This window comes from Tachyglossus aculeatus, chromosome 9, assembly GCF_015852505.1.
Source record: "Tachyglossus aculeatus isolate mTacAcu1 chromosome 9, mTacAcu1.pri, whole genome shotgun sequence".
Taxonomy (NCBI): domain Eukaryota; kingdom Metazoa; phylum Chordata; class Mammalia; order Monotremata; family Tachyglossidae; genus Tachyglossus; species Tachyglossus aculeatus.
In genome coordinates this window covers 49,514,998-49,542,885 of record NC_052074.1, presented here as the reverse complement: position 1 = coordinate 49,542,885, position 27,888 = coordinate 49,514,998, and the positions used below count along the sequence as shown (strand labels likewise).

General features: G+C 39.5%; 1 protein-coding gene across 6 annotated transcripts in view; it reads left to right on the top strand.

Moving 5' to 3' along the window:
- Positions 1-27,888, top strand: part of KCNH7 (potassium voltage-gated channel subfamily H member 7) — a 318,392-nt gene that overhangs the window by 261,611 nt on the left and 28,893 nt on the right. For 3 of the 6 annotated variants that reach the window (XM_038751858.1, XM_038751856.1, XM_038751855.1), the window contains 5 exons: positions 2,834-3,233; positions 8,143-8,342; positions 21,080-21,332; positions 25,209-25,414; positions 27,460-27,556. In XM_038751858.1, the coding sequence (XP_038607786.1) occupies positions 2,834-3,233; positions 8,143-8,342; positions 21,080-21,332; positions 25,209-25,414; positions 27,460-27,556 (1,156 nt within the window). Of the gene's footprint in view, positions 1-2,833; positions 3,234-8,142; positions 8,344-21,077; positions 21,333-25,208; positions 25,415-27,459; positions 27,557-27,888 lie in introns of all 6 variants that reach the window. The other 3 variants (XM_038751859.1, XM_038751860.1, XM_038751857.1) reach the window with 2 other exon arrangements.

Sequence of the window (27,888 nt, the reverse complement as noted above, 5' to 3'; positions counted from 1 at the left end):
AGACCAATTTAAAAAGCCACACTTTTATTTATTTATTTAATTGAAATTGTCTAAGTAGAATCAGAGCAGTGCGGATCTGTTTTTTGAAGACCCACTTGGTGCAGTTGACTATACTGTGGCCCTGAGATGTACAAAATGAAGAAATGGCACATTCCCCGCCCGTGAGGTGCTTACATTCTAATATGGGAGACAAACTTCAAAATATTTATGAGCAGGAGTCCAACATTTCAGGATAACTCAGCTCTTATTGGTCTTTTTGCCACATGATCTTAGGGGATAATCATCTGATTGACAGGAAGTTCTCATTTCTTCCAGATTCTTTTTTTAAAATGGCATTTGTTAGGCATCAATGTGCCACACACTATACTAAGTGCTAGGATTGTTACAAGCTAATCAGGGTGGACATAGCCCATGGCCCACATGGGGCTCAGTCTTAATCCCAGTTTTACAGATGAGGTAACTGAGGCACAGAGGAAGTGAAGTGACTTGCCCAAGGTCACACAGCAGACAAATGGCAGAGGCCGGATTAGAACCCAGGTCCTTCTGACTCCCAGGCCTGTGTTCTAAGCGCTTAGTACAGTGCTCTGCATACAGTAAGCGCTCAATAAATACGATTGGTTGATTGCTCGAGCCACTGGGCCAAGCTGCTTCTCCGACCTAAGTTGATGTGGCAAACAGACCTTCTCTCAATAATAGTTATCCTGAAATGTTGGACTCCTGTTTGTCAATATTTTTAAGTGTGTCCCCACACTAGGATGTAAGTTCCTTGTGGGCAGGGAACATGTCACTTCTTTATTCTACATGGCCCAGGCAATTAGCACAGTGAACTGCACCAAGTGGATGTTCAGAAAGCAGATCTGGACAGCTCTGATTCCTTCCAGGTTTGTGTTTAACATCCATCATGTTCTATACGCAGGAACTGCTAGCTGGATTCCTGACCTTAGTTCTTTCATTCATTCATTCATTCATTCATTCAGTCGTATTTATTGAGCGCTTACTGTGTGCAGAGCACTGTACTAAGCGCTTGGGAAGTACTTTCACTTCTTGGCATCCAGCCATAATTTGCCACTTGTAGTCTACCTGACAGCAAAGTAGCTACTTTACTGATTGTATCTATTGTCTGCGTCTTGTCAGCCTTCTCTCTTTCCCACCACCCCCATCAGGCAGTGTCTACTCCCAGACTCTGGCAGGTATTGGTTTTGGGAGACCGGCCCTTTCTTCCTGGAGCATTTGGTTTATCATCATCATCATCATCATCATCATCATCATCATCATCAATCGTATTTATTGAGCGCTTACTATGTGCAGAGCACTGTACTAAGCGCTTGGGAAATACAAATTGGCAACATATAGAGACAGTCCCTACCCAACAGTGGGCTCACAGTCTAAAAAGGGGGAGACAGAGAACAAAACCAAACATACTAACAAAATAAAATAAATAAATAGAACACTTATCTCTGGAAGTGTTCCAACAGCTGGAGCAGATTGATTCTGTTGTGTCCCTGCTTGTCAGGCCTCAGATCCATTCGCAGCTCTGGCTGGACCAGATGTGGTTTCATGTATCAATCTATGACGTTGATTCTTCTGCGTGCATTATCACCATCAAACATTTGAAGCCTGCAAAGAATGTGGAGGGAAAACAAGGACCTTGGCTTTTTGTTCCTTCTCTCTACCTTTCCATTTCATGGCTTTTTATTTTTTTATATGTTTGACCTTCTGCTTTTTTTCTTAGTTGTGCCCCATCTGAGAGGAAGCTTTCTCAGCCCTGGGCAGTGCCCTCATTCCTCACTTCTCAGTGGCCCTGCATCCTGATGTTTCCCTTCTCAATCTCCTGATAACCCCCTCTCTTCACTCTGCACGGGGAATCTCCCTTCTCCAAATTCTCATCCTTTGAGGCTGTCTTCCCCCATTCCCTCTCGCCCCTTTTTCCGTTTTGCTCATTTTCTCCGAGCTAATACTTCTGCCCAGACACACTGTTCCCACTGTCTCCTCCCTCTCCCGTCCCCCACCTGTTGTTCGGGCATGTCTGGAGAATTCTGGGCATGTGCAGCAAGTAGGACATCAGTTACAGATAAAGACTCTGCCGTGTTCTGATTTTTAAATTAGTGATTACAATGCATAACACAGTTGGGGGTGTTCTGCAAAACAAACACCAAGAAGAAGCAGATAAAATTACTCAAGAATTGATTGGTAAACACCGGGTAACTATAGAATAATTATACGGCCTGTGAATTATATAGTACTGATAGTCAGCATTATTAAGGAAATCTAAGAAATGAACATATAATTTGCAGATTTTTGATTTCAAGGCCAAACCACCACTTTAGTGCCACATTATTACATAATAGTGCCCTACCATTAGTTACTTGGTCAACTATAATCCCCTAATTAGAGGCATAGCTATTTACCTATAAAATGGGATAGTCTGCTGTCAATATAGTATATTGTTAGAAGTTCCAATCCAGATGGAGGCTGCATACTCAGTTTACAGCTTCACATTGAGTCCAGAAGGGAATCAGAGTTGGCATCGCGTTCAGAGATCAGCTCTCCGATGACCAGGACGATACATCTTGCTAGAAAAGGCATCTTCTTGTTTTAAAATACACAGTTTATTTCCCTTGAAGTTACTTGGGTAAGAGATAACAGTTCTGAAAGAGAAATTAAATGAACACCCCCCAGTACAAAAATGCCGTTATTAAATAATGCGCACCTTTGTGTTTCACATCATTCCCTAGCTCGTTCTCTTGGATTTGCAGATTTTCGCAAAATGCACCTCACTCTGGATTGCCCATCTTGTTGGTTTCTGATGTTATGTATTCTTCCTCCCTGACAGACAACCACCCTAATTGGCCTTTTGAAGACTGCCAGGCTCCTGCGATTGGTGCGAGTGGCCCGGAAACTGGACCGATACTCTGAATATGGTGCTGCGGTGCTGATGCTTCTCATGTGCATCTTTGCTCTGATCGCACACTGGCTTGCTTGCATTTGGTATGCAATTGGGAATGTAGAAAGGCCTTACCTGACTGACAAAATTGGATGGTTGGATTCCTTAGGACAACAGATTGGAAAACGGTACAATCAGAGCGACGCAAGCTCTGGGCCATCCATTAAGGACAAATATGTCACAGCACTTTATTTTACCTTCAGCAGTTTAACCAGTGTAGGATTCGGCAATGTGTCTCCTAACACCAATTCGGAGAAAATCTTTTCCATTTGTGTCATGTTGATTGGCTGTAAGTAAAATTTCATTTTGGTGCTATAACAGAATGAACTAATACCACATTGTCATACTAGAGTATAAGCCTGTGGACGCCTCAAGTATCAAGTTGGGGGTGGAGGGGAATGAGCACATGCAGAGAACTAATGGAATGATATCATATTGTACTTTCCTTTGTATCAGACTGTTTTTATCTATCTGAGGCAACGCTCTGCTGTAAAGATTCAAAACGTATGGTAGCATATGCACCCAGATGTTGTTGTTTTTTTGATGGTATTTGTTAAGCTTTAACTTTACACTAGGCACTACACTAAACGCGGGAGTGATACAAGGTAATCAGGTTGGACACAGTCCATGTCCCACATAGGGCTCACAGTCTTAATCCCCATTTTACAGATGAGGTACCTGAGGCAAGAGAAGTTAAGTGACTTGCCCAAGGTCACACAGCAGAGACGTGGCAGAGCCGGGATTAGAATACAGGTCCTTCTGACTCCCAGACTGGTGCTGTATCCTCGAGGGCATGCTGCTTCTCTTGTTATGAGGATATCTGAAAGCTCAAGGATGAAGCTAGTTATAGGGGCCTTACGATCACAAAATTAATAATTATAGCTCAGATTCACCATTTAGTAGTGTCCAGGTAGCTGTGAACTATAGTTGGAAGTTTGTTCAATGTTTGTATTTCACAAGCTTCTTACCCCACCTCTATCTGTCTATTTTTCTCTCTGATTCTTTAACTCTCTCAGGTGTGTGTAGCAGAGTGTGGGGTGTGTGTATGTGGTGTTTCACTACCTGGTTGTGTGTGTATTTATATGTTTCACTGCTTAATGCCTCAAGACAAGCCTACATGTCTCCTCTCTGAATAATGTAAACTTGAGTGAATTTGAAGAAAGAATATTGGGATGTCAAACTGCAAAAGAGGATGGAAAGAGAGAAAAACCCACTAGGATATCCTATATAGAACAGGAGAGAGTGCAAACCCCCAGAGGTGGGGAAAAAGATGAATGTAGGAATGAATTATTTTTCCAGTTCACTGAGCAGATTTTAGTGGGTTCATCTTCATCCAATTTGTCTGTGGTTTCAGAGGAATTTGGAGTGTTAGTTCCAGAAAGACTAGGGAAATAACCAATTAATCTTGGGTTGGGTAGGGAAGGGAATATAAAAATATTACTAGTAAGGCTGAAGTAAGAATAATAATTATTAGAGCGGTTAGACTAAATATGTAAACAGAGAATAAAAATAGTTGCAACATTTATTTCAACCCTGATCCGCTTGAATTTGTGTATATTGTGTTGAATATATTCTGATTCTCCTAAAAGAAAAAATAATCCAAAGGAAAAGAAATACAGTTAAAATGACCCTGTTAGCTAGAAATCATGAGCTTGAAAGTTTTGTATTTTGTTTCAAGACCTCTAAAATTCCTAAATACTGAATGGTCTGTCCAATCCTCCAGAAGACATTCAGAGTCTGTTTTATTATGGCTATATCAGAATTCTTCATCATGCCTAGGAAACATCCCAGGTAACCAATGTCAAGAATCAGTTTATATCTGTCCTGGCCTCCAACCGAGAGACCCAAATGAAAAGTCAAGATTTTCTCAGCTGAGAGCTTTAGGTTATGAATATTCACCAGAGTATGTTTGTGGTCACCTTCCAGGTGGATGGCCAGTTCCTGCTTTGACGCTGAATCCGTTCCTTCCCAGTATTTCTAGAAAACTGAATCGGTTTCAATAGGATGAAATTAAGGCTTTTTAAATTTTCTGTTCAATATATGGCCATTTTAATTAACCTCACTGTCATATTTCCAGTGGCTTTGGGGTTTTATTTTTGGAAAGGATTTAAAGAGCTTTGGACAGTAAAAGTGTTCCAACACTATCAGATACTTTGAATGATCGAATACCATTTATTGCTTGCACATATCATAATTAGGGCATGGATTTGGGCAGCATAAAAACATTTGGGGAGAATTATTGGGTCTTTTTTCTATTTTCGAAACTCTGAGTAAGGTTGGATTTCACTTTTCTCCTAATTAAAAGAAATCTATTGTATTTTAACTCTTATTAAACTGTCTATTCTTGTGGAGGAGAAGGGGTCTCAGAGATGGAGGGAATGTGTATGGTAGAAAGTATAAGGGGAACCACCTCTCTGATTATAGCCTGGAAGACTCCAAAGCAGACAGGGCAGAACAGAATGCAAGGAGGGCATTCGCAATTACAAATGGAAAATCACTGCGGAAGGGGTCTTCAATTTATAAAATTTTGTGTTATGGACTACTTTACAGCGCGGTAGCTGTCCTGTAAACCACGGGGTGCCTGTACCATAATAGCCTGAAAGTGTGGGTGCCTTCAGACTGCCTAATTCAATTCCAGGTGGTCACAAATCTGGATCGATCATTCATTCACTCATCAATGAAATGTATTAAGTGCTTACTATATGCAGAGCACTGTAAGAAGCTTTGGAGAGCACTCAGGATGAACACATGTTCATGGTGCGGTAGTGTGGAAAGAGTATAGGACTGGAAATCAGAAACCCAAGTTCTAGTCCCAAGTCCGCCACTGGCCTGCTGTGTGACCTTGGGCAAATTACTTAACCTCTCTGGGCCTTAGTTTCCTCATCTGTAAAATGAGTATAAAGTTCCAGTTTTCTCTCCCTTTTAGATTGCGAGGCCCATGTAGACTGGGACTTCATCTGATTTGATTATTTTGCATTGCTCTAGTGCTTTGCACAGTGCCTGGATGTAATAAATGCGTAATAAATACCATCATCATCATTATTATAATGAGGTTTTAATAAGAATTCTCAAACTAAACAATATAGTTCATTTGAAAATAAAAGTTAGTTTCATAAGCAGTACCATCTCATATAAGACAAGCTTTAGAGTGAAGGAAGAGGAAGAAACCCCAATGTAGTTCCCCCTCATGTAAAAGCTAAATTTTCTTTTTATCCATGGAAAGAATCAGAATATTATTAGCCAGTACCATGAATTCCTCATGAAGAAACATAAGATCCATTTTCATAGAATCTGAGTTTATCCAAAAAGAGATTAATCCAGCTAAAAATTGTTTAATAGGTGTTTTGAAACAATTTTGTAGAAGCAGCAAATCATCACTAATCCTCTGGATATCCTTGGTAATCTATTGTAAATCCAAATGATGGCAATTATACTTGAGAAAATTTAAGATTATTGAGAATTAGGCTTTTTAAAAGGTATCAATATAGTAATAAGATTATTGTGTTTTCTTGCTTACTACGTGTCAAGCACTGTTCTGAGTACTGGGGTAGATACAAATTAATCAAGTTGGACTCAGTCTCTGCCCAACGTGTGACTCACAGTCTAAATAGGAAGAGATCAACTATTGGATCCCCATTTTACAGATGAAGCAACTGGGGCATAGATAAGTGAAGTGACTTATCCAAGGTCACATAGCAGGGAAGTAGCAGAGTCAGGATTAGAGAAGCAGCATGGCTCGGTGAGAAGATCCTGGGCTTGAGAGTCAGAGGTCATGGGTTCTAATCCCGGCTCCACCACTTGTCAGCTGGGTGACTTTGGGCAAGTCACTTAACTTCTCTGGGCCTCAGTTACCTCATCTGTAAAATGGGGATTAAAAGTGTGAGCCCCACATGGGACAACCTAACTACCTTGTACCCCCCCCCCCCCAGTGCTTAGAACAGTGCTTGGCACATAGTAAGCGCTTAACAAATGCCGTCATCATCATCATCATCAACCCAGGTCCTCCGACTCCTAGGCCAGTGCTTTCCCCTCTAGGCCACACTCCTTCTCTTCTTAATATTCCTCATTATACAGAAACTTGATAAGTGGAATTTCACCATAATAATGTGCATTTGCTTTGGGTTTCACTCAATTTCCATATTACCACAAGAGAAGGATTCCCTTCCCTCATACCCATTTTACAGGATCCTTGCTCCCCAGGATCTGTCCCCCGTCTCTTTGTCTCCCTTCCCTCCATCAACGAGATTCCCAGAGTCCATCCCAAAATGAGAACACTTGGAAGAGAAAGAAGATAGGTTAATCTTAAAGTCTCCAACCATTATTTCAACGTCAAACCACAATGCCACCCAGTTTCTAAATCTCCAGTGTGCCTCAAGGCTAAGTGACCAAATGAAAGGCATGGAGCTGTGAGTTCTAATCTTGTTCCCTCTCCTAAAATTCTCCCTCAAGGACTATTGTGAGTTTTATCCTAGCTGGGGATGAGGAAAGCCCTCAGGAAATTGAGAAATGGGAAATCCATGAAGCCACCGCAGCCCCGAGGGCACTAGCGTGCCGGACAGTGTTGATTAAACGCCATAAGGCCGATTGTGAAGCAGATCTGAACGTCCATAGCCTTCCATTTCCAACTGCATAATGCAAATAAATGGAAAAATAAGGTTTGATGAAAGGAATTTCATTTCATCGATAGCTTTTCAGGAAAGTTAGCTGTTCCTTTTCTCTAGGAATGCTGGTATGATATTTTTAAGTGCAGCAGAATTTGAAACTTCAGAATAAATATCAAGGTTTCTAAAATAGATGTTCCTGATAGCATTTGCATTCATCAATGCAGTATCTTTGCTGTGTCAAAGCTTCCTGTACTGATAAAAGGAGCAATATATTTCTCTAACCTTCATTTTTCCAGTCGGGGTTTAAAGGTGTTTTGTTTCCATTATAAACAGTCTGGTTTGACACCCAACTTCCAAAACTCAATGAAGAATACTACAATGAAAAAATCCAGCACACTAACATTTTCATTTAAGGTTTGCTACTTACATGAGTAAATGTAAAATTCAGTCATAAAGCACTGTAACTTTCTCTTGTGGACAGTGGGAAGCAATGGCAATTGTCCCGTGAGGGGCCAAAATCAGTCTGTCCAACTCCTAAGAGAAGAGTGCCAAAGTGGAAGAATACTGCCTTACTTTGTTTTTTATCTTCTCCAGCACTAATGTATGCAAGTATTTTTGGAAATGTGTCTGCAATTATCCAAAGACTGTATTCGGGGACCGCCAGGTACCACATGCAGATGCTCCGGGTCAAAGAATTCATTCGCTTTCACCAAATCCCCAACCCGCTGAGACAGCGGCTCGAGGAGTATTTCCAACACGCATGGACTTACACCAATGGCATTGACATGAATATGGTATGTAACCCAGTTTTTCAAACCCAAAGAGCCATGCTTTACTGTTGCTGACTTCTCAAATGAAAACTAGGGAGACCAGCTAGAAAACCCAGACAAGCAGCATGGCCTAATGGATAGAGCACAGGCCCGGGAGCCAGAAGTTCCTGGGTTCTAATCCTGGCTCTGCCGCTTGTCTGCTGTGTGACCTGGGACAAGTTACTTTGCTTCTCTGTGCCTTAGTTACTGCATCTGTAAAATGGGTATTAAGACTGTGGGGACATGGACTCTGGCCAATCTGATTAGCTTGTATCTACCTGAGTGCTTAGTACATACAGTGCCTGGCGTATAGTAAGCATTTAACAAACACCATAAAAACCCCATCTTTTGTGTTTCTTCTTCCCAATATTCTGGGGGCTTTCTCTCATTTTCAGTTCACTGAGTGGAGTGACTATTAATTCACCCTGATGTGCAATTTCCATCTTACCAGAGAGTATGCAACAACCCAAGAGCAGTCTTGATTGATTGTACATTAGAGTTTGGCTAGTGTTCTAGTGGTAAGAAGGGTTATAATAATAATAATGGCATTTATTAAGCGCTTACTATGTGCAAAACACTGTTTTAAGTGCTGGGGAAGATACAAGGTGATCAGCTTGTCCCACGTGGGGCTCACAGTCTTAATGCCCGTTTTACAGAGTAGAGGTAGCTGAGACACAGAGAAGTTAAGTGACTTGACCAAAGTCACACAGCTGACAAGTGGCGGAGTCGGGATTTGAGCCCATGACCTCTGACTCCAAAGCCCATGGTCTTTCCACTGAGCCATGCTGGGTTATACCAGAATAAAGACCCCATCATTAAGATAAGGGCTCAAGTACCTGCCTTTTTTTTTTTTCTTAAAAAAAGGACAGTTTCTGAAGATGAATAATAGTCTCTTGACCCCTGGAGTGACATGTGCCTCATTCTTTATATTAGTAACATGAAAGGATAAGGACTATGCATTAATTTAGTGCCTTCAAACAGGAACACATTTATCCCTCTTATCCTTTTGTTGTTAGATAACACAACAATTGTATTACTGAATCTTGTGATTAAATATTTTAAAAAGGTAAATGGTATTTATGAAGCACTTGCTCTGTGCTAGGCACTGGGGTAGATAGAAAATAATCAGTCCTGGCACAGTTGTATCTGTAGTAAAACAACCAACCCCAACCACCCTGTCAGTCCCTAGTGCCTATTATATCTCCACTCAGAGGTCAATATAATTAACCGTACAGTTGTCCTGACAAGCTGTTGCTGTTTTTAGAAGAAAATTGCAGTTATGTTCATTTGACCTTGTTGTGTGATTATAGAAACTGATGGATTATGGTTGATAACACAAATATCAAGGCAGGCTCCATGGGAAACTATATAGGAAAAATGAAATAGTCAAAAATGAGGTGTCATCTCATCTGCCTACTGTTCAAAGGGGCAGTGACCCTGTTTCTAAAATTTGTTTGGAAAGCAAAATCATTCAGGTTTAAAATCAGCAGCAGCAAATTCAAATTTTGCATCAGCAAATCTGCACGGTTTTGATGAATATATCCTCTATGACCCTCAAGTCTTAGATCTGGGTGATAGCTCCCTATAAATATTTGAAGAAAAAGACAAAAATTTGTAATTAGCCAGATCAAAGATAGCATGGCAAATATTGCCTGGTTTTCAAAATCCTCCAGTAAGGGCTTTCACAGGACCAGGTCTTAACCAACGATTTTCATTTTTGAGCTAATATGCAGATGCTAATTAGTATTCTTTATCTAATAAAGGTTCCTTAATGCACTGAGTCTTTTCTGTAACGGTGAAGCACTGTGTGATTAATTCACTCTGTGGTGGTATTTCTCTATGTCATGAAAAAGCACCCACAAATTAATTGATGTTTTCTGCTTCGATACTAATTTACTGATTAACAAATAAGTCAGTTTACAAGAATTCCTGGGAAATTTTAATGTTATGTGTTGAAACCATATAGAGAATGTCTTTTCACATTACTAGTTTATTGATTAATGGCATTAAAGAAAGATGTTATTGTAGTATTTCTTCCCATCATAAAACCCTAGTTTTATGAGAAACAAATCTTCACAGCTATTTGCTTTTCCTTGTTTGAATGTATCACCTGTGAATGGTTTATATAGTCAACTCTCCTAATTGATGTACTTATGAAAGATTTATCTCTTTCTTGTCTGCTTCACACCTTAAAAATGGAATAACACCACCCACTGGTAAGAGCAGGAGGTATTTATATCAAATTTAATTCTTGTGTAAAATGTAGAGGATATCCATGTTATCTGAGCTTTGAAGCTTGTTTAATGCTTTTGGATTTTAGTTCTAGCTTTTTGCATGATCCAGTGGTAGCTAAAATGAGATAAGGGAGTGGGGTAAACCATGAAAATTGAAGCAAAACGAAGGGAAGTCATTTTTAAAATGAAGAATTCCTTGGTGTCACTAAATCAGTTAAATGTGGTTTGGTACCCCACACTCAAATCACACTCCTTTGCCTCCCCTCCCCTCCCGCTGGCCCCGCACAAGCTAAAATGTATATGGTTTGCCGTAGATCACTGTCATGAGGAAATTTGCAGAAACTTTTACTTTCTGTCATTTGCATGTTTATGTTATGGGCTGCTAACCATATGCATTTGAGATTTGCATGTGATTTTTAAGGGTTTGTTTTTGCACAAACCTATTTGTACATTCTGTCTGCATCTTCATGTCATGACTACAAAGTGAGTAAAAAGAGGGTAAAATGACTCAGTAACATCAACTATATGATGTTCACATTATAAGGAACCAGTAGAGGCTTGCTCGAAAAGATGTCTGTAGTACGAGCAGAAGAAAATCAAGTGAGGGGTATTTTTTACTTTAGAAATAATACCCATAATATGTTCAAATAATGCTTTATTTGATGCTAAGAAATGGGTAATTACTTTGTTAGAATATCGTTATGCTCAATATATTAAGCCACCTTATTTGTTCTTACTTCCTATCTGTTAAAATGTCTTAAAGAAAGATGAAATCTAAATTTTATCTTCCTTAAAGACATTTTAATAAGTCATTTCACTGGATAAATAGCCACATCTGTGGTGATTCTTTCAGATCTAGTCATATTTAGTTATACTAAGAAATGTCTGAAAATTTACATTGATATTTACCCTATTTACCTGACATCACTGACCAACGTGAAGAATATTTAGTGGTGTTTTGTTACAGCACTTTGTAAAAGATAACATTAGTTCCCCAGCCTCCTATAATGCTTTTGAAAAATAATATTTTTAGAAAGTCTTCTATTTTTGCCTATTGTGGTCTCTTCCTTGTACTGTTTCCACCAGACACCAGGAAAGTGTGCCATGACACCAATGTGAGTTCAGTGCCATTTTAAAGAAGAAGCATTCCATTGTCTTTCAAAATTAACCTTTTGAGCATTTAATCCTTCCTTTTGGGTACTTTTTATGCCACTAGCAGAAAGGAATGGTAATTAAAAGCACACTACCTTGAGCAAACAACCTAAACCGCCAAAATAGTTAGTTCATGCCACCAGAAAAAGTCCAGAGAAAGAGAAAAGCTGTGCATAAAGGAACGAATTAGGATTTGACTAAAAATAATCCATAAGATCCAAACCACCCATTTCTTCTGAAAAGGTCACCCTTTGGTACCACATAAAAATGAAGAAAGATAGATCACTATATTCCAAAACCTATTTAACCACCTGAAGTTCATATTGGCTGATATTTACAGGAAGTGTCCTAGTTCACGGGAACTAAAGGGTCACCCCTGTTATGTGTGGGTTGCATTTAGCTGATGTTCTTTTATTTATTTAAAAGCCTTTTCACAGTGGCTACTGAAATTGACAATAGAAGGTACCAAAGGTTTATGCATGAATCAAGATTTTCCTAACTGCCCGTTCTCCAGGGAGTTTCCAGGGAACCTCCTGAAATGCCTCTGCCATTATGAAGAGTTGTGACAGAGAAACCATTTATTTGTGGTACCAGGAAAACAATGGTCTAACTTCTATCTAGTTTACAGTTTCAGAGGCCTTCAAAGGTGAATTGTTTAGTCAATCAATGGGATATACTGAGTGCTTACAGTGTCAGAACTCTGTACGAAGCACTTGGGAGAGTACAATGCAAAGAATTAGTAGACACATCCCCTGCCCACAACGAGTTTGCAGTCTAGAGGGGGAGATAGACATTAATATAAATGATTTTTAAATATATAAAGATATGTAGACGAGTGGTGTGAGGTGAATATCAAGTGCATCAAATCCTCAACCTAATACCCATCAGGGGAATTCTTGTCTGGAAGGTATCAAAGCCAAATTGTTCCCACTTAAGAAATGTCAGCAAATCTATGGGACGGGGAGCAAGGGCCTTAAATTTCATTTACTCCTAATTCTAATTCAGAGAGAATGTTTGCAGTTGACAAGTGATTATTGAGTTATTGGCAGACCGGTGGTTCAAGATGCAGAAATAATCTCCAATTATGTTAAAAAGCTTCAAAAATTCCCTCTCCTTCAACACATACACAAAGGACAGGGCTTAGTATGGAGAATGTGCCCTCTTAAACTCCTGGGGTATTAGGGCTACCCATTCCTGATGATTCAATGGTAGTACTATGTCAGTCTACCCCTAAAGTCAACTCTAACCCAAATCCTTCATTTTTTTAAAATGGCATTTGTTAAGAGCTTACTATGGTCACTTGACTAGGCAGAGGATACACCTAACTATATCTTTAGCCTAACCCTAGTGCTAGACCTAACCCTAACCCTATGTGCATCTGAAAACATGTCTTTAAGTACTAGCCATAATGCTATCTTAAATATCTAAACCCTAGATCTAAGCTAGCATTAACCTATTCCTAAAATCGATCTGGCCCCAGCCCCAAACTTTGCCCTGTTAATAATAATGATTTTCAATAATTAAGGCTGACTTTGATTTTTGGAAATGTCAACTTTTAGAATTTGTCTGGGAATAGACTTAGGATTTGATGTTAGCAATCCGTTAACCTCATTTCAACCATACCACATCATGTGGTTCATTTGCAACCACAAGCTTTTCAAACTTGGATGTAGCAAGTTCATATTTTCACCGTGTGTGTGCCACTGAATTTGAGTCACTCCATATTGAACTGTTTGGTCAAAGTTTCATCCACATTTCACTAGACATCCTCCTAATGACCTTTGAATCACCCAGAATAGCACAGAGAACCATCCTGGAGCTGTCTAGTGAGACTCAACAAGAAGCTACCCAAAAGTAGCAGATTCTAAAATAAATTAAACACACAGTGTCCTTACCCAACAATAGAAGCTTCCAAGTGAACATAAGCCAAATTTGTATGAATAAATATGTAAATTGACATGATTCCATTACTCAAAATTCTTACAACACATAAATTAAAGGAAATCTGTATATTATGCACCGGCTTCTGTGCCTGCATTTTCCATTTGTAAGTTGGAATTAAGAATGTGATTTCTTTATCTTACTCTGACAAGACGTGTGCTTTGTAAAGAAGAAAGGTGCTAAGTAAACAAATGCTGATGATATAGTTAACCTGATCCAATTGGTTCCAAGAAGCAAATTGCTCACTCTGGAGAGATGTACTAATTCTTTATAAAACATTCAGGTGCCATTGATTAAGCTTGCTGTGGGTAAGGAACATACTGACCAACATTTTTGCATTGTAGTTTCCCAAGCCCTTAGGACTGTGTTCTGCGCACAGTAAGGGTTCAATAAATGCAGTTGATTGATGGATGTAGTACACATTGATTTAGTGCACCGAAAGAGTTGATTTGCCTTAAAATATTGTCCTTGCAGTGGTAAAGGCGCAGTTTTAGTCAATAACCAGCCCCTAAGCAAAGATAATTCATTAATGAAGTGCAGGTGTGACACAAACCTTTACCATCCTTAGCATCAAACAGGAGTGTTGTGGCACCCTAGCCAGGTGATTTACAAAGAACATCAGTTTGGTCAGTTCTCATCCAAAATAAAGTCTGTTCCTGGAGTATTTCAATATTCATCCATTTAACCAGCATCACTTTCTTCCAAGAGGAAAATCAGAAATATAAATTTATCAGACACTCCCAGAACTAGCTAGCCAAAAATAATCCTCAGAGATAAAGGACAAAAATATACCAATAACATATGACTACAGCTAGCAGCCTGTGATTCAGCGCACTGACAAGTTGTGTCATACAAATCCCTTTAGAGTTCATTTTCTTTACACTCACAAGTTGCAGTCTCGAGTAGAAAATAGTTAGAATTCAGCCTAGTCAACGTAATAGTATATCCACTCACCTACCCTTATCATTTGATGTGTTTAACATTCAAAAGCCATATGCAATCTCATGTGCACATTTGTATTCAATGGATGGCCCCTCGTCACATCTGCAGGAAGAATTTGTCTCTGTTCAGATTGGGGCATGTCTGACTCATCAAAGAGGGAGCTTGTCACACAAGTCCCAATGAGGCCAGGCCCAGGGCTGCTGCTCAATAAATATCTTTCGATGATGGAAACAACATGAATCACATTTTGACAAGCAGATTGGGACAGAGGATTCATGTGCTAAGGCATGATAAATGTGAAGGGAATGGGAAAATCCTGTTCCCTCTCTCAACCGTTAGTCGGGGAGGATTAGGTAACCTGCTGTTGCATCCATCACCATATCTACAGACCACAGGGGTGTTGACTCTCATCAGAAATTTCCCAGGATCAAACACCCCGGTGAAGACTAATAAAGTGAGCAAAGAACGCTCGAGGAAATTTGATTAATGAAGAAGCAGCCACCATTTGTATTACTCTGACCTGAGCAGGGCTACAGATTAGACAGGAAATGCTGACTGCTCAGTCAACCCTCTCTCCTCTGGTTTAAATGGGTCTGTTAGTGCAGAAGGGGACCATTGGCAGGAAGGAGAAGCAGGATGCTTCTCCCCCATACTGTGCAGCCTCCCCACCAATCCCACACCTACATCCTTCCTCTGGCCTGGAATGCCTTCCCTCCTCAAATCCGACAATCGCTCCCCCCTCTTCAAAGCCTTTTTTGAAGGCACATCTGCTCCAAGAGGTCTTCTCTGACGAAGCCCTCCTTCCCTCTTCTTCCACTTCCTTCTGCATCGCCCTGACTTGCTCCCTTAATTCATCCCCCCTCTTAGCCCCACAGCACTTACATACATATCTGTAAAACTTATTTATGTTAATATCTGTCTGGGAATCTGTTTATTGTTATATTGTACTCTCCCAGGTGCTTAGCACAGTGCTCTGCATATAGCAAGTGCTCAATAAATATGGATGCATGAATGAATAAGGATTTGGGTTATGACAAGAAGGAATGAACACCTTTGTAGGACAAAGGTGTTAATTTAGGGATAAAGCAAACCCTAATCTTAGGCTTTACAAAAGTATCCTAGGCCTAGTTATAGGAGTTTAAAAAAGATGAGCTAAGCAGTTTATGCTTAGTCACTTTGGGTGGCTAAGTGTAACATAATAAATGCCTATTTATCGGGATATTAGGAAGCGAAAGAATCAGCTCATGTGTACTTTTTTGGGCTTGGCGGCTTAACAGAAAAGGTTGAATTATGTCATGATTTCGAGTCACTTAGCAAGGGCAGAGTCTATTAATATAGTATATTAATTCTTAAAATAGAGATTCCTGACTCAGATCATACTAGTGTGGAGGCTTACTCTAAAACTGCATGTCAGCATTTTAACAAACTAGAAAATTAAAGCTACAGATAAGATTTTATCTTGACATTAATCATAAAAAAGCCTACAAAATGTGGGCTATATGTGCTAAAATAAGTAATTAAGATCTGGTGAATGTCTTTTAGCATGGAATTTACATTTTCTGTGATAACTCTAAATTTTATTAATTTCAATTAATCATGTTATAATAATAATAATAATTATGTCATTTGTTAAGCGCTTACTATGTGCCAAGCACTGTTCTAAGCGCTGGGGGGATACAAGGGGATCAAATTGTCCCATGTGGGGCTTACAGTCATCATCCCCATTTTACAGATGAGGTAACTGAGGCTCCGAGAAGTTAAGTGACTTGCCCAAGGTCACACAGCAGACATATGGCAGAGCCGGAACTCGAACCCATGACCTCTGACTCCAAAGCCCGTGCTCAGGGACCCAAAGAATTTCCCCAAAGAGCTTTCAGTACCAGCTATCTTAGCAATCAGAATGCTGATGTCGGATTACTCTGTCATCTTTTGAACTTATCATTTACCAGTTAGAAGGAACATGAGTTTATTACAAATATTCTGCCATTGAACGCTGTTGACTTTGTACAAATTACAATCATTTTCTCAAGAGGTAACCTAGGGTTCCTAAACAAAGTAAGCCACCTATGAATCTAGAGGCAGATTAATAATTGTGATATTTTTGAGAAGCAGCATGGCTCAGTCCGGAGTCCAAGAGTCCGGACTTGGGAGTCAGAGGTCGTAGATTCTTATCCTGACTCCACCACTTGTCAGCTGTGTGACTTTGGGCAAGTCACTTAACTTCTCTGTGCCTCAGTTCCCTCATCTGTAAAATGGGATGAAGACTGTGAGCCCCATGTTGGACAACCTGATTACCTTGTATCTACCCCAGCAGAGTGCTTGGCACATAGTAAGCACTTGACAAATACCATCATTATTAGTATTATTGAATGCTTCCTCTGTGTCAAGCACAGTAATAATGATGGTATTTGTTAAGCACTTATGATGGGTCAAGCATTGTTCTAAGTGCTGGAGTAGATACAAAGTAATCAGGTTGGACAGGGTCCACATCCCACATAGAACTCACGGTCTTAATCCCCATTTTAAAGATGAGGTAACTGAGGCCCAGAGAAGTCAAGTGACTTGCCCAGGGTCACACAGCAGACAAGTTCCAGAATCAGGATTGGAACCGAGGTCCCAAGCCCATGCTCTATCCACTAGGCCACACTGTACTAAGCACTAGAGTAGATCAGGTCAAACACCAGTTCCTGTCCCATATGGGAGTCACAGTCAAAGTACATGGGGCTTTGAGAATATATACTCTGGCTTACCCAAGAAAATCTATATTGATAAAACAACAAGGTAGTCCATTGCATGGCAGTTTCCATTGTAAAAGGGCTTTAAATGTATATGCTGTATTAATTTACTCATTCAGTCATATTTATTGAGTGCTTACTGTGTGCAGAGCACCGTACTAAGCACTTGGGAAAGTACAATACAACAATAAACAGAAACATTCCCTGCCAACAGTGAACTTAGTCTAAAAGAGGGGGAGACAGATGTGAACATAAATAAATAAATTACAGATATTACATAAGTTCTGTGGAGTCTGGAGGGGGAATGAATAAAGGGAGCAAGTTAGAGTGATGCAGAAAGGAATGAGAAAAGAGGAAGGGGGTTGGAGTGGTGGAAGCTTAGTTAGGGAAGGCTTCTTGGAGGAGATGTGCCCTCAATAAGGCTTTGAAGTTGGGGAGAATAATCGTCCGTCGGATTTGAGAAGGGAAGTCGCTCCAGGCCAGACGCAGGATATGGGCAAGGGGTTGGCAAGGAGTTAGACGAAACTAAGGCACAGTGAGAAGATTAGCATTAGAAGAGTGAAGTGTGCGGGCTGGACATTTCTTTTGACAGGCCGAGTGTGGTGCAAACTTAAAAATCATAATTCAGACCAAACTTTCTATATGCTTGTAATACTGCACTTCCCTCAGACCCATCATACATGTTTTCTAGAGCAATTCCATTGACACTACCCAAGTACTGTTTTTGAAAACATGGGGAAACGGGCTGGCTAATGATGAAGACCTAGAGCACAGTCAAAAATCAGTGGCCTAACAATGGTCATTCCACCATAATTGTGCTAGGTGAATGGACAACAAGAAGCTCACTGTGGGCAGGGAATGTCTATTATTATGTGTACTCTCCTAAGCACTTAGTACAGTACTCTGCACACAGTAAGTGCTCAGTAAATACACTTGACTGACTGACAGCGGGACATCCCAGATAGCTAAAGGTTGGTAAGCTGAAATATGAAAACTGTAAAGTAGGAGGGGAGAAGAAACTCTTTAAAAACACGATTAGGTGAAACTTCAAACACCATGGCAGTTGGGAAACAGCAGGAGAAGACAGTTCAGTCTGGCAACCACAATTAAATAAGAAATGACAATCTCAGGGAGCAGAAGTTCCTAGGAGGTCATAAAGGAGAAATGAAAATTTCAGGCACTGTAGATAACAAATACAATGATGAAGCACAGGCCAATCCTCTTCCACAGTGTAAAAGGAATTGTGGTCACACATAAGTTTTATCAGCCCTGCTCACACGTTGATTAAAAAAATCACCACCAGTACCATTATCTTCAAATTCAAAGGAAAACTCTCTATTGGATGTTTAGGAGATTACTAGCTAACTACTACAGTTAATCAATACCTTTAAAAAACTTTATTTTTATAATTTCTAAGTCTCGGAAAAAAAATTGTTTAGAATAGTTTAGAAATTTTGTGCAGTATATTGAGTATAATTAGAATTGAATTTAAAGTGTGGTTTTAAATATTAAAAATATGTTTTTGTTGAACACAACCAGGGCAGCGGTTTTTAATAACATGTTAATATTGATAGAAAATAGTTCAAAATATACTTAATCATAATTCATTAAATGTAAACTTTGGTGTTCGGGATGTTTATACAGCATCATAGCATTGTTTTGGTAAGCATGAAACCGACAGTACATTTCTAATTACTATTTCTGATCAAATTTGGTTAGCACCTTGTGATGTAGCTAAAAGAAAATAATTTTTTATTTTTAATAATTTTGTTTTATGTTGCTATTTGCAGGCTTCTTTAAAGATGTCTGTTTTGTTGTCGTTATTTATGAATTGTTCAACTTCTTCAAGCATGTTTTAACACTGTCCTCTATTAATTTCCCAGTGTAAGCTGAGGTGGTGGTTTCTCTTAACAATCATAGAAAATATTAGAGAGTCAGTTTAAAGGTACTAAGGTTTCATTGGTAAATTATAGTTTGGCTATTATTGAACAAAATAGCCTCATATTACCAATGCTTGAGTACATCCTGTTGGGGAAAACTCTAAATTTTTTAAAACAACCACATCTGACACTAAATCAAGGATTTAGAAAATGCTATTGACTTTCTATAGTCATTTCCCCTCTCGAGCGCCAGATTTTCTAAGAGTAGGAGGCAATGTCTTGCAAGAATTTTATGGCTTCAATTTTTTCTGCCAATGTGAAATTCCACTCAGTGTTGTCCACCATAACATTAGTTAAAAATGATTCAGTAAATGTTTGCTTTATCCAATTAATATATGTATTACCTTCAGAATGATTGGTAAATCAGTAACAGGCACTGCCACGAGGGAAATATTACTAATTCTGGCAGTTTGACTTTCTTCAAGGGGGTCTATTCTTAGACCATCAAAGTTTCAAATGTGTTTTTTTCTCTCACCTAGTGCTATTTTAAATATCATATTTCAAATGGGCAAAGCTTATGTAAGATACCTTGAGTACTTCTCAGATGACTCCTCCATGCCTCTCTCAGATACAACATTCACTAGTAATAATAATAATAATAATGGTACTTGTTAAGCACTTACTGTGTGCAAAGCACTGTGGAGGTTACAAGGTGATCAGGTTGTCCCACAGGGGGCTCACAGTTTTAATCCCCATTTTACAGATGAGGTAACTGAGGCAAAGAGAAGTTAAGTGACTTGCCCAAAGTCACACAGCTGACAGTTGGCAGAGCCGAGATTTGAACCCTTGACCTCTGACTCCAAAGCCTGTGCTCTTTCCACTGAGCAATGCTGCTTCTCAATAATAATGATGGTATCTGTTAAGCGCTTACTATGTGCAAAACACTGTTCTAAGCACTGGGGGGGATTACAAGGTGATCAGGTTGTCCCACATGGGGCTCATAGTCTTAATCCCCATTTTACAGTTGAGGGAACTGAGGCAAAGAGAAGTTAAGTAACTTGCCCGAAGTCACACAGCTGACAAGCGGCGGAGTCAGGATTGGAACCCATGACCTCTGACCTCCCAAGCCCATACTCTTTCCATTGAGCCACGTAATGCCATGTTTTTATCAAGATGAGCACTCCTGTTTCTAATGTGGACACCAGAGTAAACCAGGTTGGCAGTTGAAATTCCACCAAAAAGCTGAATGCCTCAGTATTTGTATTGTCTTTCACTATTTACATCAATCATTGGAATTTATTGAGCACTTACCATGTGCAAAGCACTTTGGAATGGTAAATACAACCGAATAGGTAGATACGTTCCTGGCCCACAACTAGCTTACAATCTAGAGGGGGAGACACACGTTAATATTAATGGATATAATTTGGATATGTTACATAAGTGGTGTAGGGCTGAGGGTGGATAGTGATCCAAGTGCATAGATGATGCAGAAGGGATCAGAGAAACAAAGGCTTAATAGCCTCTACATCATCATATTATATTTGGGTACATTATGACACCAAAATCAAGTGTAGGTACACATTTTGATGCAATTCTACTTGTGTTTTGTTTAATGGAATGTCTGCTCTCCATCAGACAACAGGTTTTTGATCAAAACATTTGCATGTTCAACAAAGCCAGAGTCATTGATCTGGTTAATAACCAACAGCCCTCCTACCGCCCCGTCTTCACATCCACACATTCCAGTGGCCAAAGAATTCATTTTTAGGCAAGTCCAATATGGCATTCTCCCAGGAGAAATACATAACTGAAATGATCTAATTTCTTTTCCTCAGGTCCTAAAGGGGTTTCCAGAATGCCTGCAAGCTGACATTTGTCTACACCTCAACCAGACTCTGCTCCAGCACTGCAAAGCTTTTCGAGGGGCAAGTAAAGGTTGCCTTCGAGCTTTGGCGATGAAATTTAAGACCACCCACGCACCTCCAGGTGACACACTCGTTCACTGTGGGGATGTTCTTACTGCACTTTACTTCCTCTCCAGAGGCTCCATTGAAATCCTCAAGGATGACATTGTGGTAGCTATTCTCGGTAAGTGTTTCAAAAGACAGCTCTTAGAGGTACAGCGCGAAAGGAGCCATTCAGAGAACTACTTGGGAATGGCAACAGATTGCTAACTAATGCCCAATTATTTGTGGTTGCTCTTTCTGTGAGAAATTTGAATGCTCCATGTAAAATTTAATTTGATGCAAGCATATAGATCATTCGCCTACATATTTGAGAATGATGCCATCAACTGTACTTGGCAAAGTGTTTCATGCTCGTTATTTTTCTCTCACAGAGGCTAGTAATCTCTTCGTAACAGTTACTTATTCATTTAAGGCTAAATTTTACAGGTAGCCTCCAAAAGGCCTGTCCTTTTGTATTTGTCATCTTCTTTTCTATAAAATTGGCTATTTGAGTGGTCAAAACAGCTCTGATTTGCTTTTTAGTGTTTCTTCTGCCATTTTACTCTGTTTGCCACCCCCTCAGTGGGCACGATCTGTCTTTTATCATTTCTATCAGACAGTGGGTATTTACTGAATCTGATTGTCTTCCTCTAGCATAGGTGTGAGAAGAAGGGTTGGAAAGACACCTAAGAAGTGTTGGGGGCAACTCATTGGATTTTTGCATTTTGCCATTTATTGTGATCACACAGAAAACATACCTAAGGGTAGTGACAAATAGAAACTATTTAAAATCCAAAATTAAAATGGCAAAAATGGTATAGATGCAAGTTAATCAGGCTGGATACAATTCCTGCCCCACATGGGGCTCAGAGTAAAAATAGGAGGGAGTAGGATTTAATCTACATTTTACAGATGAGGTAACAGGCACAGAAAAGGGAAGTGATTTGCCCAAGGTCACACAGCAGACACGTGGCAGAGCTGAGATTAGAACCCAAGTCATCTAAACTCCCAGGACTGTGTTCTTTCTACTAGGCCATGCTGTGTCTCTTGGCCACATTGCTTCTCCTTGAGTTTCAAATTGCCCTACTCGACTGTTGGGCCAATTAATGAACTTTAATTCACTTTAAAATGGACAATTATCTCGAGCATTCTTCTTTGAAGACAGTGAATTCCTGGTTTAGAATAAAGTTTTCCAAACTCGAAAAGTTTTAGAATTTAGTTCAGAACAAAAACAAAATCACACCTTAGACATCTGTCAAAATCATTTCCGAAACATTTGAGCAGGCAGAACCGAGCTGGGTTTTCACTAGCTGTCAGCTTTTCTGGTTTTGCTCTAATAGACACAAAAGGAAGGAAAATGCTCCATTTCATTCTTGATCTCCGAAACAGCATGAGTTGGCTTCTAAAAGTAGGCAGTGGGGTGAGAACACTTGGTTTTCCAAGACATTGGCTTTAACTGCTGACAAGTTCCTCAGTGCAGTAACATAATCCAAAACTTCGAGAAACTAACTGGCTTGCCACCTGTCTCCCTAGCTCCCTGCAAGGTGATAGAAATAAAATGTTTGCTCTTTGATTTTCATTAGGACCAGAGACTTACTCCCTGATTATTTCTGCAGAGAATGAGTTAAAGACGACTCTAATATCTTAATTTTTTCCTAATGTAGCTTTAGATACAGTGCTCAAAATATTGACTTTTCTTTTAAAACTTGCAACTTGGTTATTAAAATAGATTAATGTCACTGAACTCAAGCTCAGTTATGGAGAATATTATGTCATTGTCACATTTCCCCGGTACAAACTGACTTGTAGAAATATTTTTAGTCTCTCTATTCACAGAGATTAAAACTGACAATTCTTCCCCCAAATGGCACACTCTTAGCAATTGCTTTTTCTAAAACACCTTTTTACTCTGTTGCAGTAAAACTTTTATCTGTTTTATGTTAATTTCTTTAAATTTGGCAAATGCAAGTGTTTTCAATAACATGGTCCAGCGATCTTTCAGGCTGTACATGGATATTAAAATTGGGAGAGTTAATTGTAGCCTTCCTGGTCAAGGGAGAAAGACCTTTTTGGTAGTTATTATGACAGATTTTCTTGCTCCACTGCTTCAAGGAGGATCAAGAAATTTGTCTTTAATTTCTGGTATTTTCAAGAGACTAAAATGAAAACTCAAGTAGAGAATTAATCCCTGTTTCACTGTATATAATTCACATTAGTGTGAAGTTCATAAAAAAGGAATAAGAACGAAAATAATATGGTCATTGAAAAATAATCAAATTTTCATAAACTTATTTGCTTGGATAATGGGACCCATTTCTTTCTGATTTTTAGAGTAAAGAATGTATTTTAAGATTAATTTCTCTATTTTAATTTAAATTTTACAAAGATGTCAAATCTATTTCCCAAATTTAGAGAATGGAATTTAGAAATACAGGGAGCTCGTTATGATAGAATGATTCCATCCAAAGTGAGATTACAAAATGTCTCCTAACAGTGAGCAACTGCCTGGCCTAGTGGAAAGAGCACAGCATAGGACCGGGAGACAGGAGATGTGGCTCTGCTACTCTGCTGCTGTGTGATCTTGGGCAAGTCACTTACCTTTTCTGTGCCTCGGTTTCCTCATCTGTAAAATGGAGATAAAATATTAGCTCTCTTAGACTATGAGCCCCATGTGGGATAAGGACTGCGAATGATCTGATTGTATCCACTCTCGCATTTAGCACAATGCTTAGTACATAATGAGTGTTTAACTAATGCAGTTATTTTGCTTTCAGCCACCACTGTCACAAAATCATTGATTTTTCAAGATTCTTTCTAAATACCCTGTGAGGGATCCCTCAGACTGGAAGCTCTGGATATTCCTTTTCCACATGAGCCTTCTCTGCCATCCTGGGAATCCCACAATGACACCTTCCTAACAAGGGATCTAAATTCCTCTGAGAAGTAATTGAAAGTTACAGTCTTTTAGACTGTGAGCCCACTGTTGGGTAGGGACTGTCTCTATATGTTGCCAGTTTGTACTTCCCAAGCGCTTAGTACAGTGCTCTGCACACAGTAAGCGCTCAATAAATACGATTGATGATGATGATGAAAGTCTATCGAGGGTGAAAGAGAGTCCCCCCAGTGAAGCCCAGGGGGATTTCACCGAGGTAGCCTTGACCAGAGGTCAACTAAGCAATGAAATTATTTTTCCATGTGTTTGCCTCAACCAAATTTGGCCCCTCTGAAATTCCCTGAGCAGCTTGGAACACAGGGAGCCAGAACATGCTCTGGGGGATAAAGCAATTCACTGGCTAATCAAGTGTAACATAGTGGGGAAAGCGGGGTAGTTATCAAGACTCGGGTTTCTTGAACACCTGACCAGATATTTTGGCTTGAATTGTCTGGATAAGCACTGAAACTTTTCACATTGCCGGGTAGAAGCTGTCAGCGGCCAACCATACACTAGCAAAGTAAAAGTTGCATATGAGTCACTAAGATAATAAACCATTGGTCAGCCACTGCTTTAGCTTCTTGGCAGCATTTCTGTTCTTCTTCTGCAGCTCTTTCTCTGCTGCTTGTTGAGCTTCTAGAGTAGATGTAAACCCCAGGGAACTGCTGGATGGGATAGTGACAACAACAGAGACGGTTGTTTCTCGTTTATTCTTCCGTCATTACTGTTCTACTTCTTGCTGGATTCCCAGAGTTCTTGATTGGGCTTCCACTCTTCCATGTCCAAACACAACCCAATACACACATTTTTAACTCCTGGCAGAACCAGGGATATGGTGATATCAACCAATGAAAACAGAAAGAGAACATAAGACAGATTTACTTTAAAAGAGGTACAGTTAATTCTTTGGTTATTTGCAATGAAAACTCTTTGGGTATGAAGTATCTGGATAATTTCTTCAATCCTCCATTTAATTTATTTGAGCCCTATTTGGACAATCTGCCAAGAAGCCAAATAGGCATACACTTTCAGTTTTATTTAAACTTTCTCCCTATAGAAGCGCTAATCTCTGACCTGTTTTTGCAGGCAAAAATGATATATTTGGAGAGATGGTACATCTTTATGCAAAACCTGGGAAAGCTAATGCAGATGTAAGAGCTTTAACATACTGCGACTTGCATAAGATCCAGCGGGAAGACCTGTTGGAAGTTTTGGATATGTATCCCGAATTTTCTGATCACTTTCTCACCAATCTAGAGCTGACTTTCAACTTAAGGCATGAAGGTCCAAAGGTAAAAACGGTTGATGGTACAACCTACTCTTTTCTTTGTGTTCACATTCTTTTCTAATCTTAGCACTAAGTCTATGAAAGTAGGCCTGAGGCTGACTAAAAGAAGTGAGGTTAGTAGAATTAGAATCTAATAAATTGTCTGTGAATAAATGAAGACATAGTAGTGTTGCATTCCAGGTAACATTCCATATGGTTTTGGAATACTAAATAAGTTGGCTGACAAAGTGAACCAACTTCCCTGTATCCTTTGCAGTTTCCTGAAAGGCTTCTTGGGGATGGATTCGCTCAATCTGGTTTTCCCACTTTAGATTTAAAAGGACACTATCATACTTTCTGGTGTAAAGAAGGGAAAGTGGTCCTTCAACTCTACTTTTTCAGTTCTTATTGGAAACAGGGGCCTCTGCTAACACTGGCAGTGTTAGACTTTTAGACTGTGAGCCCACTGTTTTTAGACTGTGAGCCCACTGTTGGGTAGGGACTGTCTCTGTATGTTGCCAACTTGTACTTCCCAAGCGCTTAGTACAGTGCTCTGCACACAGTAAGCGCTCAATAAATACGATTGATTGATTGATTGGCAGTGCATCTTCAGGAAGGAGGCGGAAAGAACGAGGGAGAAAAGGGCTTCCATGTTGAGAATCATAGCGGGTATGCTGGACCCAAACCCAGCAAATCCCAACCCCACCCAGAATTTACCTTATAAATGGCCTATGTTTGGCTAGTAAAAAGGAAAGTGTGAAAATGCAGCATCAGATTGTAAGCAAGAGTATAATTTTTAACTTCAAAAATCTCTTTCATTATCAATATATACAACAATTTTGAGTATTGCCCTGAAGTTTATACTAGCAAAAGTAAATACTTTCTCTCTTTATGTATTAACCATTCCAGCAATTCTCTAGTCACTCCAGTTACTTGTTGGCCGTATCATTATTCTTGGGTATCCCAAATCCATAATTGGTACCTAAAGTAAAAGAAGGGGGCATTGAGGCATAATATTTAGAGTGTTAATCCAGTGCATACCCGCAATAGCAACTCATGAGGATAATGATGAATCTTGACAATTCAGTGAGTTATCAAGAGTCACCAGTTAGTGCCCAAATTAATTCAGAATTTTGATTTTAAAAATTGAAATAACTAGGTACACCTCAAGTGAGTGTTATAGGCAAGTAGAGGAATGAAACAGGATTTTGCCATTTTCAGCAGCATCATTGTCGATATCCTGCTGGACTGAATCAGAGGAAGGATGGATGGAAATGAACATATAAAAATAATAAAGGGTACAAAACAGAGCATTTGTCAACCTGTGCAATCATTACCATATAATTAAGCATCAGGACTAATTGTAATGAGCACATTTTTTCTTACAACAAAACAGATTAATTTAAGAGGTTTGTTTTTTAATCCATAGTTAACATAATTGAACTTTGTTAGATAAAACACATTCCAAACAAGCTGATGTTTTGTTTATGAAGTGGGAAAACAAAATCATCAACAAGCATTACTGTGAAATAACCTGAATGACTATTATTTCACCACCAGCTGATGAAACAACCAGAATCACTCTGATGAGTCCAGATAAATATTGGGCAAATCTATCAGTTGATTTTATAATATTAAGTAGAGAAGCAGCATGGCTCAGTGGAAAGAGCATGGGCTTAGGTGTCAGAGGTTATGGGTTCAAATCCCAGCTCCGCCAATTGTCAGCTGTGTGACTTTGGGCTAGTCACTCAACTTCTCTGTGCCTCAGTTACCTCATCTGTAAAATGGGGATTAAGACTGTGAGCCCCCCTTGGGACAACCTGATCACCTTGTAACCTCCCCAGCGCTTAGTATAGTGCTCTGCACACAGTAAGCGCTCAATAAATACGATTGATTGAATGAGTGAATGAACAGTGCTTTGCACATAGTAAGTGCTTAATAAATGCCATTATTATTATTATTATTGTAAGATAAATGTTAAGCAATTTTTATAGGTTCTAGGTATTTGCCTTGTGCATTGTGCTCAAAGGGACTAATCTTCCACAATATTTCCATGTTCCTTAAATAAAGGGCGATCTCACCAAGTCACAACCCACCAATGATTTAGATGAAGAAAACTGCAAACTTCGGAGGAGAAAACTGTCTTTTGAAAGTGAGGGGGAGAAAGGTAATTGATATATTTCTATAAATGAAATGTAAAGCTTTGAGATGGTTAGCCATTGTCACATAAAGAGTATTTATTGAACCTGTGCTGGGGAGGTGAGGTTCAGAGCTGTAGCCATCTGGTCTGGTCACCACGAAGTATCCGATGGGCCGTAACTAAGGTACCAATTTGGAAGCCTTGTAAGAAATGTTCAGTTAACCAAACCTTACTCTATCCCACCATTAGAGAGGTTCAGCTTTTCCTCTCTGCAGCAATAGATCCAAACAGACTGGAAGCAATCTGGCAACAATCTCGTTTCTGAAAATATTTGACGGTGCTTTCCCAAGCACCTAGTA